This window comes from Marmota flaviventris, chromosome Y, assembly GCF_047511675.1.
Source record: "Marmota flaviventris isolate mMarFla1 chromosome Y, mMarFla1.hap1, whole genome shotgun sequence".
Lineage (NCBI taxonomy): Eukaryota > Metazoa > Chordata > Mammalia > Rodentia > Sciuridae > Marmota > Marmota flaviventris.
In genome coordinates this window covers 15,466,572-15,483,173 of record NC_092519.1, presented here as the reverse complement: position 1 = coordinate 15,483,173, position 16,602 = coordinate 15,466,572, and the positions used below count along the sequence as shown (strand labels likewise).

The 16,602-nt window shown below is 62.0% G+C and overlaps 1 protein-coding gene across 1 annotated transcript in view; it reads right to left on the bottom strand.

Moving 5' to 3' along the window:
• Nucleotides 1-16,602, bottom strand: part of LOC114106837 (pseudouridine-5'-phosphatase) — a 58,350-nt gene that overhangs the window by 32,651 nt on the left and 9,097 nt on the right. The window contains exon 2 of the mRNA XM_071606995.1: nucleotides 1,213-1,431. Within this exon, the coding sequence (XP_071463096.1) occupies nucleotides 1,213-1,431 (219 nt within the window). The remainder of the gene's footprint in view (nucleotides 1-1,212; nucleotides 1,432-16,602) is intronic.

The following is a 16,602-nucleotide window of genomic DNA, read 5'->3' as shown; positions in this document are numbered from 1 at the left end:
GCCCAGAGGGGCCAAGCTCCCAGAAGCAGCGGCAGGGGGCTGGCTGCAGAGGCCGAGGGGGTGGTGTCAGATCTGCAAGGTGAAGGCCCTGCGGACCCGCGAGGTGGCAACAGAGTACAGGTGAACCACTCACCCACAGCACTGGTGAGGCGCCCGTGGAGGCCGTGCCGTGTGAACCCCAATGTGAAACACAAGTGTTAACTGTCCAGATGGGTTCCCTCAAGACTCGCCAGGGCTACTTCATGCACAAATGGTACAGGAAGGTCAAGATGCAGAGAAACGGGATCATACAAGTAAGAGCGCGACTGCACGATTCCCCTGACACAGCTGCAGGTCCACGGTGACCTGGTGGCTGCAGATCTCTCCCCTGGCCCCAGGAATCTTAGAGAGCACTCCCTCTTCACCTAGAGGGGTCAGAGAGCCCAATTCCTGGCCTGTACTCAGGAACCCCTGCCCTTCTGTCTTTAGCAGGCGATCGAGGGCCGACGGACCTCAGTTAACAGGCCCAAGGGACTGGACTCGGGCCAAGCAGCAGCCTGAGCTGGGGCAGGGAGGAGGGCAGCTCAGGGGAGCACTTCCCCGGCACAAGGCAGGCCCTGGGTCCATCCCGAGCACCCCTCCAGAAACTATTAAGAATTTAAGGGCTACCTGACAGGCATACAAACACGATAAATAAAAATGAATCAGGGCTCTAACTTTTTGAAAATTAAGGCTCTGTGGAGAGATTTAGCTGCTTATCGCACCGTTAAAAGTTTGAATAGTTGCTGAAATATTAATCCTATATCTGATTTTGCAAAGACCAAGGCAAAGCCACTGCTGGAGCTCGACTCTGGAGTAATTCCAAGAGGAACACAGCCGTTAGAGACGGCTGACAAAGAGCTGGGGGTGACTCGGGGTAGAGCGCCTGCCTCGCATGAGCAAGGCCCTGGGCTGGACTGCCAGCACTGCAGGGAAGAAAAAAAAAAAAAAGGCAGGATATTGATAAAAACAAAACCCAGGTGTGTTTGGACCCAGGCATCAGTGAAACTGACGCGTGTGGTTTTAGCAGCCCCCGAGAGAACACAGCGTCACCACACCCCACGGTGTGCACCCAACTCTGGGGTCCCGAGACTGTACGGGACACAGAAAGGTAAGCCGAGCGCGTGGACCTCGAGCGCCTCCCCAGGTCGGGGGCAGGCTTCCCACCGCGGCCCTGAGGCGGGAGACACGCACCTGGCATGAGCTGGGCTGCAGGGAACAGCCCCTGGAGCTTGGCCTGGCTCTCCTCCACCAGCTCCTCTTTGGACATGGGCAGCTGCAGGACGTCGATGATGATCTGAGCCGCTTCCAGGGCCGTCTTGCCCATGACCAGCGACTTGACGTCCCAGCTGTACTCCTTCCCGTAGCGACCACAGATTTCCTGGAACACCACGGAATACAGCCGCTCCGTATCTGCAGAGACGGAGAGACGGAGAGTTCTAGTGCCCAGACACACTGACAGGAAGTGGGAGACAGACACCACGCAGGCCTCGCTCTGCGCAAGAGGCTTCCGGGGAGACCCAGGCAGATGGCGGAAATGGCTGAAGGTCACTGCCATCGAGGGTGCCGGACGCAGCCGGCCTTGCAGTGCTTTGTACCCCCTGGACCAGGTCCCAGTGTGGCCTTGGGGACCTGCACTCCGTCCCACAGCTCTACCTGGCATTCCCCAGTATGCCGGGATGGCACCACGCATGGTCAGGCGTGAGGTCCACACCGTCAGAGACTTGTCACACTGTCCCCTGGATGGACTCCTAGTCAGGAGGCACCTGGCCACGGACGCTCCCACAGCCTTCGAGGTGAGAAGGGAACACACACAGGGTGTGTCCTGGCGTGGGGACAAGCTGGCTGAGCACTGAACCCCAGCTGTAAGGAGGGGGCCTCGCGAATGTCCACTTGTCCAGGGACACGGATGCAGATGCCTAGGAAACACTAGAAGCACGTCGGCTCTTGTGTCTGTGCTCCCCTGGAACTGCCCGAGTCGGCTCTGGAAGTTGTCCGAGTGCGAGATGCTCATAATCGAGAGTCTCTGCAGCTCTGAACCCCCACATCCTCTCCTCCCAGACGCCCAGGCCGCCAGCTGCACTGGTGGGCAGGGTGCCGGGTGGGCCTCGTCTCCCGAGGGTGGCCACCGCGGTGCCAGCTACTGCACTTCCCCTTGCACCTACCTCACGAGGGGAGGGACACCTGTGAGAGCATGGGTCCCAGCAGTGTGACCCTCACCCCCTGTGACACCCCAGTGCACCCAAGGCAGGGAGCAGCTCTCCTGCATGGGCTACGCCCTCCACCACCAGGGATTTTTTTTTTTTTGGGGGGGGGTTACCGGGGATTGAACTCAGGGCCCTGGACCCCAAGGCCCCTCCCGGCCCTAGTTTGCATCTTATTTGCAGACGGGGTCTCCCCAGCTGCTCAGGGCTCGCTGTTCCTGTGCCGGCTGCCCTGGGGTCTGCTCCGCACGGTGCTGGGTGCTCGTGGTCGGCCTCAGGGTCACCACAGGCCGCCCCGCAGGCCGCCCTCCTGGCCCAGGGCTGGCGGCCCTCCCTCTGGGAACGCTGTACCCTCCTGATGGGGCGATGGCAGCCCCCGCTCCTGCGTGGAGCAGCACAGGTGGCTGGTGGGGGCTCAGCTCCTGCCTGGGCTTCAGGGTGGGCCACGGCCCTGCCCGCCCCCTGCCCTCCTCCTGCAGCCCTGTGTGGCAGCCGTCCTGCTCCTGGGACCCTGGACAGGCAGCGAGAGTGACAGGGACAGAGAGGAGAGCCCGGGGAGGCCCAGGCACAGCCCGAGCCCAGCCAAGGTGAGCTCGGGGCAGGAGGGGGAACGCCAGGAAACGCGACTCCAAAGCCAGAAAACTCTGTCTCCTTTCAAGACGGTTCAGACAGTGCTTACTCAGAGCCGGGAACGTCACAGAGCTTTTGATTTAAAACACACAGAGCTGGAGGATTATCAATCTGTCGGGGACTGCACACACAGCCACTTTCCCCACAATGTAGATAAAATCACCCTAAATCCTCAGCAGAATAGGGACGGATCTAAACAAGTAATTAAATTCCTCAGATCAAATGACCCGACAAGCTGATGACAGCATCCTGAAAATTAAAGGTACAGCGCTTTCGAAGAACCCAGGGGTGAAGGTCCAAGCACGCTGTGCCAGGGATCCGGCGCGTTACCCGGCCCACGGAGGAGCGTCACCCTCCCGCCATCTCCACCAGGAAACCCAACTGGGTTTTCAACGTGTGGCAACCAGGGACCGAGGAGCTGCCTTAGGGGACACCGGACCCCACCCAGAGGAGCTCCAGGGCAGGTATTGAATGGAGCAAGCAGGCGAGGAAGGGGCAGGTAGGAGACGGAGCCACAGAGGCTGGCACCGTGAACCCCAGCGCAGGCAAGCTCCCAGGTGGGAGGACACAGCGTCCTGTCCACATTCACAACAGGGCTGCAGGAGGAGCCCTGGCCCCCCAGTGCCTGGTGCAGGCCCAGGGTCTGCGGCCGCAGGACTGTTCAGTCAGGCCGCCTCTGCACGCGGCTCCGACCATCTGTGGTCCCAGCAGCCAGACAGTGAGAACAGCAGGAGAGCAGCCCCGAGCCCTGCGCAGCACAGACGGCTCTCTTGCCGTCACCCCCGCGCACAGTGTGACGACCATCGAGTAGCACTACATCCTGTTCACTAGGGATAGGCTGCGCGGAGGCGACTGAGGGTCAGGGAGCAGGGCTGTGGGTTCCGGGCAGACGCCGCTCACTGGCATGTACGGGGCACCGTGTGAGCAGCCCTGGGCTGTGGTGTCACTGGGCGTCCACGGATGCCAAGGGAGACTTACGGGGAACCAACCCAAGAGCTGGCCGACGTTGCACTGCTACCAAACCCAGCCACGGTACGACACTGCAGTCACAGAGCCGTGCCCTTCTCTAGGTCACTTTTAACAAGCACACACAGTCGGCAAGGGGCGCTGCCGAGTAGGTTCAAACGTACCTCCAGGAATCCGCTCAGCTCGAGAGTCCACCACCTGCCTTCTTTACCCCGCGCCCCGTCCCTCCACGTGTGGTCCCTGGGCCAGCGGTCAGCGGCCGTGAGAAGCTGTGTCCAGAGCAGAGCCCCGGGCCGCACCAGCGAGCCACAGAATGGGAGACGGGGGTCGGCCCGGTGATGGGTGCCACCAGCCCTCCAGGGGAGGGCCCCCTTGCCCCCATCTGACTCACGCCCACACGTGATGGGAAAGCACACTTCATAACTGACAAATCTTAATAAGCCCCACGATTCCCAAAGGTCACCCCAGCAAATGATCCCAATCAGTGGGAGCCCTCAGTCAACCAAGGTGCAGAAACCACGTGGCACCCCAGCACTGAGAGGGGAGAGCAGGGAAAGTCAACACACCGCCTTCTCAAACAAGGCCCGGGTGCCCAGGCTCTTCTGAAAGGACACCCCAGTAAGCTGGTTTCTCCCCGAGAAATATGTATCTAGAACAAAAGCATCCTCAGTGGACACGGCGTGTTTAAGGAACTGGCTATCGGGCGCACCTGTCTTCAGTGGAAATCAACCAAACAAAAGAAAACACCCCCTTTCTCTAGAGCCTGGTTCAGCCTCAGCGTGACGGCTGCTCGGGAGGTCCAAGGCCGTCCGGCTTCCCGGCTGGGCGCGGGGGCCGTGGGCATCAGGGCACCGCCTGCCTGTTCTGTCACCCTAGAGCAGGGCTCTGAGGTGCTGTCCGCGACTCCCGGACAGTCTCCTGACAGGGTGGTGGAGGGGTCAGTGTGGAGGAGTCCATCTGTCCACGCCCAGCAGCAGTGGCTTCTGCTCAAGGCTGGCATGCCCCAAATGTCCACCCCCATTAAAGGGAACGGTCCAGGGCCTGCACCACAGGCAGCCCCCACAGGCCCCAAGGGTACGCCCCTGCCTGGCCTCGGGTGTCCTCCCACCTGTGACCACCAGCAAACCCTCAGTGTGGGATGGCCGGGGCCTCAGCACTCTCCAGGCTCACCCCCTCCCTTGCTCCCTCGGGGCACTGTCACCCGGGGCACATCTGCCTCCGGAACCATGCCACCCTCTTGGGGACAGTTCCTTAGAAGGAGCTGAGGTGCCAGCCACCTGCACATCAGAAAGACCCAGGACGGCGCAGGGGGTGCCGAAGCCAGGACCCGCCGTCCTGGGAAAACCTCAACACGATTTCTGCAAGTGTCACCTGGGGGCGGTGCGGCTGCTGCAGGTGTGGGTCCGCCCTGCCCGACCCCAGCAGGCTCCACAGGGAGAGGGCCTCGTGGGCCTCGTGGCCTGGCCGTGGGGATCACCCCAGAGCAGAGGAGGGCGGCCAGTATGAGCTGCAGGCAGAGCAGCAGGTCCCGGGCAGAGGGCAGGGGGACACTGAGATGGTGTCGTCCGAGACACCAACACAGGCTCGCTCCTCTCCTGAAGCTGGCTCTGCAGACCTGCATCCAAGATGCCCCTCGATCGACATCCACAAACTGGGACAAGAGCTACCGTGAGCCTCGTTGTTCATCTACGCCTCTCTCTCTCTCTCTCTGAAATGGCACCAAGTGAATGTGAACTAAGAGCATCCAGTTCCCACCTAGATCCCCGTTCAGTGCGAGGCTCACCCAGCGGAGAGGTCCTCCTGGACCAGCGTTTCCAAGTTGGAGACAGCGCCACGGGTCCCAGGAGGGAAGCCAGGTGCCCATCTCGGGAAGACGGCGCAGGCGCTGGCCCGGGAGGCGATGGGTGCGTCACACAGGCCCGGGCCGAGCGCCAGGCTGTGCTAGGACTGAGACAAACAGGGCTCCGAGGCCAAGGTGAGATCCATCCACACACAGAAAGGAAGACACCGTCTACGTTTCCTCAAGCAGCAAGGGACAAAGGAACACCTGCGAGGTGAGAGGCTCCCCCACAGAGTGGTGGACGGAATGGCTACGTGTCCTCAGCTGAGCGTCACCTGACGCGTCCCCTTCGGCCAAGCTCAGTGACAGTGTCCATACCAGGCCCTGCCCTGCCACAGGTCGACAGCGGGGATCAGGAGTGTGGCCGCCCTGGCCACGTGTCCCTGCTGCACTGTGATCAGGGAGAGGGACCCCAGTCCTGGGCCACTGCCGTCTGACCCTCCCTGGCGAGTGAGCAGGTTCAGGGAGCCCAGGCCCGACACGAACCAGGGACCCGCAGGAAACCGAGCGCCCTGACCCCTGCCTGGAAGGAGCCGCTGGGCAGGGGGAGAGTGCTGGGTCATCACCCGGCCGGCAGCCACCCTGCTAGACTGAGACCAAACAGACACGACACCAGGGACGACCAAGGAGCGGCGGCTCTGCTCAGCGCCCGGCAGAGCACACTGCACCCCGGGGCACGGGCAGGGCTCTGGAGCCAGGAGCCTTCCCACAGCCCGTGGTTAAGGAAGACGCCATTAATGTGCGGACTGGCGCAGCGAGGTGGCTGGGTCACTCCTACGGGGACACGTCTGCAGGGGGAAAGTGAACGCCAGAGCTGTGGGACTCGTGGAGTCCAAGGGAGGACAGCAAGGGCCACGGTGACAGAGGCAGGCTCGCTCGCGGGCCAGAGGGCCAGGACCCAGCTCCTCCAGGTGCCTCGGGCGGTGAAGGCCCCTGGCTCCTGGACCCACCCCCACCCCCCGACTCGGCCTCCCGCAGTGTGAGGTGACAACAGAGTGTGGGGCTCCAAGCCACCAGGGTGGTGACGATCTCTTACAGCAGTCACAAGACGCGCACAGCCCAGGAGGAGAGCGACTCCTGCCCTGTTAGACGCTGAGGCGCTCACCAGGAGGACGGCCTCATTGCAGGACCAGCAGTGGCCGTCCCCGTGGTGACCACCTGAACGGGGGAGGTCTGTGTGCGCTGAGCCTCGGCGTCTCGGTCCCTGAGCGACCGGCCCTGCTGCTGTGGACCTGGGGGCACCGCCCCCATGGGGGGGTGGCTGCCAAGGAGGCCTGTTCCCCCCGCCCCCACCTGGGAATCGAGAGGGCCCAAGACGACTGGGGGCCCCAGCACCCTGAGGACAAGCCTCCATTGACCAAAACCTCCCACCAGGCCCCCTCCTGAAGGTCCCCCAGCTCCTGACAGTGCCAAGCTGGGCACCGAGACTGCCACCCAGGTCACTGGGGTGCTCTGCAGATCCAAGGACAACAAAGCCATAGCTAATGTGAAGACTTCAGCACGAGGTCACTGCAGCAGCTTCATGTGCAACAGAAAGCTGCAAATGACCCATTCAAACTGCGGAGCCTCCACCCAATGGGATGGTACTCCGCAACCAAAAAGGATGCACACGGCTGGTGGCAGTCCCCAGACATACACGCAATGGAAACGGAGGACACGCTACTGTGACAGAATCCCTGAGGCGGGGTGCGGTGTGAAACCAGAGGGTCGCCGAGCTGCCATTGTGGAGGTTCAAGAGCGCGGTGCCCACACCAGCTCAGCCCAGGAGGCCCCGTGGGGATGACGCCTCAATGGTGGGGAGTGCCGACGGGGATTCGGGGGACCAGGCTTGCTCACCCAACCAGTCTCCTGCAAGGTCACGAGGAGCCTCCGAGCCACGGAGACGGACGACATCAATGTGGAGGACATGCTGCCAGCGACCTACTTCCCTGGCGGGAGGCTCCCATCTTAAAGGTCCTGCCACTGGGACATCCCCACGCTCCAACTGGAGCAGGCGCCACCAAGTGAGAACCGGGTCACACAATCCCTCCAGGGACCTCTGTGGAGCCTGGGATTTCTGGGGTCTCGTCCCCATTCCTGTCCTTCCCACGGCACGGCCCCAGGCACCTTCAGGGTGACTGGAGGCCCAGCTCCCGCCCACAGGGCCGGGCTAACAGCAGGCTCCGCTCGGTGACAGCGCCGCCTAATTATGGGGCAGGGGGAGTGAGGAGGAGGGCCAGCGAGGTGCCGCTCCAGGGCGCAGGCTCCCGGGGTGCAGACGGCGCTCACGAGCACAGGAGGGAGGCTGCTCCAGGAAGACACCCACAGGTAGGCGGCCGGCGGGGAGGCAGGCGCGGCGAGGGTCCCGGGGCAGCTCAGAGGCGCGCTGGTGGGCCTCTGGTGGGCTGCACAGCGGGACCCAGAGGTGGCCAGGCACAGGGTCAGGACACAAGGCCACCATTGCTCCCTGCTCATCTCAGGGCACTGCAGGGCAAAGGAAGGCTGCTCCCCTCTCCTGGACACAGCTGACCGCGTGTCCTCCTGTCCCTCTCAGAAGGTGCAGGTTCTGAGACAAGAAAGCCTTGGTTTCCCTTAGGGAGACAGCAGGTGCTCCCTAAACGCAGAGTGGGCCCTGCACCCTCTTTTTGAACCTGGGCTCCATCGGCAAGGGGCCCCCTGCTGCGCCTTCTCTAAGCAACTCAGCGCGACCCCGTCTCTAAATATAAAAAGAGCTGGGAAGGGACTGGGTGGTGGCTCAGTGGTAGAGCACTTGCCTAGCATGTGAGAGGGACCGAGTTCAATTCTCAGCACCACATAGAAGTAATCGGATTAAAGAGGTTCACCGACAACGAAATATGTACATTTTAAAAAGGGAGGGGCTGGGAATGTGACTCGGTGGTTAAGCACCTCTGGGCTCAGTCTGCAACAACCCCCCAAAAAGACCATGTACACAGGGCATGCTCGCGCACAGAGTCTCTGGACCAGTTAGGCTCCACATCCTCTGGGAGAAGACTTTCCTCCCAGGCCAGAAGCACGGAGACTACTACAGTCGCGCGTTTGACTCTGTTCCCCTGCAACGCCGCTTCCACTATCTGAATAGAGTTTTGCAAACAAAAAAGGTGCCGACTCAGATTTGTGGCTGACTTTGGGGGGCTGGGGGTGGAGCACAGTGGTAGAGCCCACCACGGCTGCATGCCCAAGGCCCGAGTGGTCTGAGCAGGACCAAAGACAAACGAACAAACAAAACTGAAAAAAAATTTTAAACTGAATTTTACTTCACTATTTTGGAAAATATCATCTAACCAGGTGTAAAAACACTTAAAACGAAACCCTTTCATACATGAACTTTTGAGAGGTTCGTTATCAGACAAAAACTGGCCAATCTGCTTGAAATGAGGCAAGAACAGTGACACTCCTACACACGAACATATGCACAGATTCATTAGTGCATTTTTCATAATCAGGGGTAATGTGATCATTTTCTTTGTAAATCTCTTTCCTTTTTGTGGTGCTGGGGATTGCACACCGCCATGCGGTACCACTGAGCTACCTCCCCAGCCCTTTTATTTTGAGACAGGGTCTCTAAGTTGCTGGGGCTGGTCTTGATCCTGCGACCTCCGGACTCAGCCCCCCGAGTCGCTGGGATTTCAAGTGTGTGCCTCTGTGCCCAGTTATAAGTCTCGTTATTCTTCGTAGCTGACGTAAAATAAAACGACAAGAATTAAAGGTTATAAATCTCTCCTGATGGCACCCGAAGTGTTAAGGTATGATTTGCCTGTCACCAGCACAAAGGGGATCTGAGGACGAGGCTCCCTGGGAGAGAAGGTTGGCGTCCCACTGAAAGTCAGCTGTGATTAAGACAAACTAGGTGACCGTCCATTAGGACGTCCAGCGTGATCTGCACAAGCACCCCACTAGGGAGGTAGCTCAACTTACTCCCAGGCGCATCCGGAAAATTCTCCAGCAGTGGCCATAACAGAGCCTCAAACACAGGAGAAGTAAGATCCACAAAGAATGTTCCTAGTCCCCACCGAGGGACACAACTAGAAATGAGGGACAGGAGACTATTGGGAACGTGTGCACACGCGCAGACTGCACAGGGCCGCCCTCCTGAACACTCCTGGCTCTAACCTCGCAGGAGAAATCAGAAGGTGCCCTGAGGAAGTGCCACAACTGAGGGGATGGGGAGAGCCAGGCGTGGAGAGGAGTCTGCGCCAGACGCTGCATGAACATACCACGCAGGAGCTCAGAGGTGGCAGCTGCGAGCCCAGGAACCTGGTGGCCTCTGAGGGCCAGGCCAGGATTGGCCCCAGAGCCTCCTCCAGGGCAGGCGGTCTCGCCTGCGCCCGAGTGGGCACCTGGAGGCTGCCATGGGACCCCCAGAGCCTGCAACCTCAGGTCCCCCCAAGGCCACCTGTTGGAGAGTGATAGAAACAAATGAGCATCAGGGACCTTCATTTCCCCTGATCAGGCCTCTATAGGACGCCCCTCAGACCATCACAATGACAGTCCCACAACAGGGTCTTCCTAGTGCTTCCCTCACAAAGGAGCACGGGGGCTACAGACGCGTGTGGCCGCGTCCTGGGGCAGCCCAGTCCGAGAACCCTGTGCCGGCCTCGGTCAGTGCTGCGGGACAACTGTGCACGCGTCATCTTGCCCGTTCCTGCCTTCACCGGGTGGGTGGGTGGCCTCAGGGTGCGTCACTGAGCCGACCTGCACGACTTGAATTTTCAGTCACTGCAGATGAGCATAGGGTCCCAGGCTCCAAGGGGACGTCCCAGGCTCCGTGGGGACGTCCTTTGGCCCAAACGCTCTGCTTCGGAGCCAGGGTCCCGGCAGGCCCTGTGTGGGCTCCTGCTGCACCCAGCTGCCTCGGGGCTCTGAAGGCAGGGAACCACGGGCTGACCTCTCGGTCCAGCGTGCACTTTAAAGGCCACTCCATCCTGCCATCCTTCCTAAGGGCCCCTGGCAGGGCCACCTCTTGCCACCCTTCCACTTCTGTCCTCCACCCTCGGCTGTGCTCCTGTGAGAGCGTCACCAGGAACGTAAGCACCACGGGGAGGGTGACCAGCCCATGCAGAGGGCCTCCCGCCAGGCCGGGCCTCACGGAACCTGGGAGACCGGGCGAGGGCAGACGGCGACCCACAGGTGAAGGGCCGGGTGTGGTCAGGGCCGGCTGGGCCTGGCGATCACGTGTTCTGCTCACGGACGTTTCGTGTCTGAGTCGGGGGGAGGGCGGAACGTCAGAGGACTCGTGTCGAGGAGACGGGGTTAAGGCTGGACACAGCGCACCCTCTGAGACGGGCTGATCACGGGGGTGTGGCCCGGGGCAACAGCGACCCTGTTCTTTCGAGGTGGATGGTCTGATGCACCACACATTCCCCGCCGATGCCTGATGTGCTACCACAGGCCCAGGCAGCAGCATCCACCTCCCAAACTGAGCCAAGATGAAGCCCTCTCCCTTTTCTTCTGCCCCCTGGGACGGAGCCCAGAGGGGCTCTGAGCCACCTCCCTGGCCCTTTTCATCGTTACCCATTTTGAGACAGGTCTCCACCTGCCTGGCCAGCTCACACCCGCACCCTGCCAGCTGGCAGTACAGGCGGGTGCCGCTACCTGTCACCTCTTCTCTTCACAGGCCGACTGTCGCGGGCGTTTTGCCAGTGACAGAACGTTGAGCACCATGTTGCTCCGCTAGGAGACAAGCTGTGTGTGTTCTATAAACGTGGCGACCTAGTGCCGAGGGTCGGGTTTATAACACATGGGCCCACAAGTCAAACACGGTAAGACCTCTCCGCGGCGACCTGTGAACGTCCTCGATTGACAAAGACCACAAGCAGAAACGGAAAGTCTGAGGACGGGGAAAGGGTGCTAGTGGCCAACTTGCGTGGCTGATGCATTTCCAAAGTCCAAGTGCAGGGGACCAAACTGAGGACACAGGACGTCCCAGCAGGGACCACACTACCCGCCCATAACTCCTCACCCTCTATGTGGGGGCTTTCTAAAGGGACAGAGAGTGAGGGACAGCTGCGTCCCAAGGGCCCACCAGGACAGAAGCCATGTGAGAGCAGGGCTACGCTCCTGCCCTTCAGAGCTGGCACCAGAGGGAGGCTCCCACGAGACCTGAAAGGTGGCCGCCCAGAGACAGCCGTGCAGAGGCAGGGGGTTCTCTGAACAGGGCGGGGTGAGGGGGCATTGATCTCTATGTGCGGCCTCTCCGCCACCCAGAGGCAGTTAGCCGTCCCAGCACTTGACCCAAAGAGTTGTTTGGGGCCCTCCGTTTACACTCTGGTAGGGGGGCTGAAGACGGGTGCTGGGGACCAACTTCAGGCAGGCCCGGGACGGCCACCACATGCACCACGCAGACCTCACATCCCTGTCCAAGTTCACGTGGCCATGCCCACGAGTGCACCCCCAGGACGGGGTGGTCGTAGCTGCTCGTTAAGTGATGGGACCCAAGTGCCAGTGCCCGTGAGCCCCGACGGGGTTACAAGTCACAACCCAGACCTCCGAGGGGAGAAGGACAGAGGGCCCTGGCCTCGGGCAGTTGTGCCAGCCGTGGCTGGGGCATAATTAGAGAGCGGACATGGGAAGCAGGTGCCAGAATATAATTAGCGACGCCCCAGCACGTCATTCACCACTCTTAATGACACCCCAAGATCACAGGCCACTCAGGGCCACCTTCCCTCTTCCTGGTTTGTGTTCTCGCATGGCCTGCGCTGTGTGGAGGGGAAGTGGGAAGGAAGAGGGTCCCCACGTGTGTCCACTCTTGGACCAGGTGCTCCAAGAGCCATGGGAACACTCTAGACCAAAGCCCTGCAGGGAGCCGGGGTCTATGGGAGCTCTGCTCGGGGTCCTGCAGAGGGAAGCACCGCTCTGTGCCTTGAGACTAGTGCCAAGCTGCTGCCCGCCCACCCGTGTTCCCGAAGGACTGCAGGCAGAGACGGGACCTCAGCACCGCCCTCTGGGCGCACCGCAGGCGCTGGACCCGTCCTTGGAGCACACCCTGCCCCCCACTCACTCAGCACCCTGCTCTTACAGCACCCCGTGCGGCTGGGCGCGGCGACTCCGCGGAAGGGAAAGGGAGCCTCCGAACCTGGGCCACCCCTGGAAACCATCCTCTCGGGAGGGGCCTCGTGCCCCTGGGTGTGACCGGCATCAGCTGGCAAGTGGAGCCCATGTGGGCACAACGCAGCAGTGCTCTGTCCAGCAGAGCCCCCGGGGTGGCCGCCGTCCAGGCTCCCCGCACTCCATCCGGCGCCCGGCACCGCCCTCCCCCGTGTCTGGAGAGTGCCGTGTGCCTGCAGACCAAGCCACGGCCGGCGGCACCAGCACAAGAGCAGAAGGAAGGGGGTGGAAGCCCAGGCCACTGTGAAGTCCCTCAGGGCCAGTGTGACCAGAGGGGCCTCCCATGGCAGGGTGGGCACAGGAGGGAGGGCCAGCAGCCCTGCATCAGGGCTGTGTACCTTCCTCCTGGCTCTGCAGGCCTGTCCTCCACGTCCATGGGGGATGGGGGGGCGAGAGGGAGGGAGGGGGAGGGGCGTGGTGACTGACGGGAGGGGGAGCTGCAGCCAGGGGAGGAAGAGTGACAGGAAGCGGAGCAGGAGCACAGCAGCCACCACTGACGTCATGGTCAGCAGCCAACCTGCTGGACCCTCCCGGGCAGCACCCGGCCACCTGTGGGCAGGAAGGTGCCCTGGAGCTGGGGGCCTCGGGGGCTGCTGCAGGGCCAGCCGCCAGCCCCGCGCCCCTGTAGCAGCTCTCCTTGGGAGGCCAGACCTGGGGTTCGTCCTTCAAAGTGAAGCTCATGAGGTTTCCACCCCGGTGCTGACCTAAGACACTGGACCTTGGGTCGCCGGCACTCAGCCTGCCCGGAGCCCAGGCCGCCCTCTCCGTGTGGCCACTTCCTGCCTCCCTGCCCTGCTCCGGCTGCGCTCTCCCAAGCCTTCGGGAATCCTCGCCATGGGCCGAGGACCGTCCCCTGTCCCCCTACACCTAGGGTCAGCGCAGCAGCCCCATGACCAGGCCTTCCCTGTCCCGCCCATTCCAACCTACAGGCCCTCCACGTGGGCCAAGACTGGTCCCCAGGACAGCTGTCCACCCCCAGTCCCTGACCTGGAAAACGGCTATCCGCAGACTGACGAGGACCCCACAAGGGAGCCTCTGCGGTCCCCGAGTGAGGCCCGAGTCCAGCGTCAGCTGTCCTGACGAGGACAGGAGACAAGACCTCGTGAAGCAGGCGGCAGGAGGGGGGGGTCCCTGGAGGGGACTCAGCCCTGCTGGCTCCCTAGTTTGAGGGACCCGGCCTGCACACTGTCAGAGAACACCATCTGCAGCTGTAAGCCCCCGGGTGTGGCTCAGTGTCACGGCAGCCCCAGGAAACTCCTGCAGACCTCCGTCACCTGAACGGGGAGGCGGCCACCAGCCAGCCTCCCGTGCCCAAGCACCAACCGCCACCACTGTCCACTGTGAGGAAACCCTTCCACTGAGCCCCCGCTAGCAAGGCCACAGGAGGCCCCAAGACAGGATCCAGAGTCCGCACCTGTCCCTGCTGGCCTTCCCAGCACCTCTGCTGCTGCGTTGGCAGTGACCTCCCGCCGCACGCACCCCGCCGCCTGCGCCCACCTATGCACAGGAGCGCCCTGTCCCAGATCACCCCGGGCCCTTCCTCCTCCTCCACCTGACACCCACAGCTCTGCCTGGAGCTCAGGATGCAGCTCCCGGAGGCCACCCAAGGAAACTGAGTCACCTCTGCCAGATGACTAATGGCGACCTCTCAGGATGGAAGGTGTCCACCTCCCTACAGGCTCCTGCAGTGTGAGTGACGCAGTCCCCACGAGGCAGGGATCTGGCCAATTGGGGGCTATGGAAGCTGCAGAGGCCCTGGTCCCCAGGTGCCTTCACAGCCCTGAGGAGGGGACGTGCCTGCCACCGTGCTTCCCCAGTTCCCAGGACTCGGCCTGCCCCGAGCCTTCCACCCAGCACACAGCCACGTGGCCTCTGGATGCAGGCACTCCATTTGCCCGCCTGGGGACTGACCACCTGCACTGCTCACCCAGGGGAGGCTCTCAGCGCTCCCGCCACAGGTCAGCACAGGTGGCCGCACAAGAGGTGGTGAGACACGGCACAGCCACAGGGGACAGAGGTTCTGGGCCGCAGCCGGACAGCTCGCCTGTTGGCATCAGACCAGAGCAGAGCACGGCAAGGCCTCGAGCAGAGCACGGCAAGGCCTCGGGCAGAGACGCACGCGCGCACGCACACCCGCAGACCACACTCGGGCTGAACCATCACAGCAGCAGCCCCCACCCAGGAAGCACCTGGGGCAGCTCAGGACCAGATTCCCTGGAGGGCGGTGGGGAGAAGAGGACGCCCCGGGAATCCCAGCCTCTACCTAACCCGCCCCCAGGACTCGCAGGGTCACCTGTGAACACCAACCCGCAGCCGCCACCCTGCCCCCTGCAAGCAACGCACAGACAGAACCATGGGTGCAAGGCGGCCATCCCCCAGAGGGGGCCTGAGAGCCCCAGGCATGACGGGCACCTGGAAGGACACCTGGTGCTGGTGCTGACCTAAGACACTGGACCTTGGGTCGCCGGCACTCAGGGGCTTGGAAACACTGAAACACGCAGGTCCTGGGGTGACTGCACCGCTGCGGGGGGCACAGAACGCAGGATGGGAGACTCCCGGCTCAGCTGTGGGCCCCAGGGGGCTCTCCAGAGACGGAGAAGTCGCAGGGCTGGAGAGAGGCCACCGCGCAGCACAGCAGGCCAGGCCGAGAAGCCCATCTGAGAGGGGAAAGGAGCAGGAAGGGGCCCACCCAGGGAGCCCGGCTGGGAGTGGAGGCAGGAAGGGAGATAAGCCAGTTTCAAAGACGCCCTGGCAGGGACGCCCACCTCGCGGCAGCCCAGCTGGGAGACACCTTCGTGGGCCAAACACAGGCCAGGTGCGTGCAGGCGTGGCTCAGCGCCAGGGTGACGCGAGGACGCTCCCTGTCAGCTACTTCACAGGTAGCAGCCTCCACCCAGAGAGGAGGTCATTTCCCTCCATCTGGTAGTACACACTCATCACGTGACCAAGGTCTTACATCTCTTTGCAAAATCCCGTCACACAGGCGGTCGCGGTCCTGCCTCGCACACTTAACATGGGCTTCCACCTAGTTCCTCTGTTATAAGCCCCCACACCCCGGGAGATGTCACCCATTGCCTGGGATGTGCCACACACAGGACAACGTGGAGACTGCACAAGGGCTCTGGGACGCTCAGGATGGGGACTTCACCAAGTCAGCACGGGGCCAGGCTTAGGAATGGGGCTGACGTCTCCCGGGAGCTGGTGGGGGCTTGGGCCGTGGCTGGCGCCTCTCTGTACATCACCAGGAGATCAAATCACCGGCAGTGTCGGCTTGGAACCCCGAGAGGGGTCAGCATGGGCACCGACAGCCGTGAGCGCCGCTGAGAACAGGATGCATGGCACAAAATCTGGGCAGAGCACAGCGCCAAGGCTGCGCAGGACAGCCTGTGGAGGCACCGGGGATGGGTGCGGGAGCCGGGTTCACGGGCTCTTCACCCACTGCCCTGGTTGCCCACCTGGTTTCTGGGTCGAGAGGACAAGTCTCCTCAATTCCTAATGCCAACCTCGATGACAACCCCACATCGAAAAGCTCCTCACCCCAACATACGACCTTAAAGCTGATGTGCAGCCATCGAAACACCCCCACAGAACCCAGGGTCAGGAAAGGGAGTCACTGACCTAGACGTCTGTGTGACCCTCATTCTATGCAATGCTCAGGCAAAAAGTGCGTGCACGCATGCACACACAACGTACAGCATCCCTTTGGTGAAACATGCAACGTGTAAGACAGACAAGAGCAAGAGGAACAGAGAGAATGACCCTCAGAGCTGCACCAAAATAGGAAAGTGTCTAATATGTAATGAAACCTATGATTATTTGTGGCCAAAACATAAGTGACAC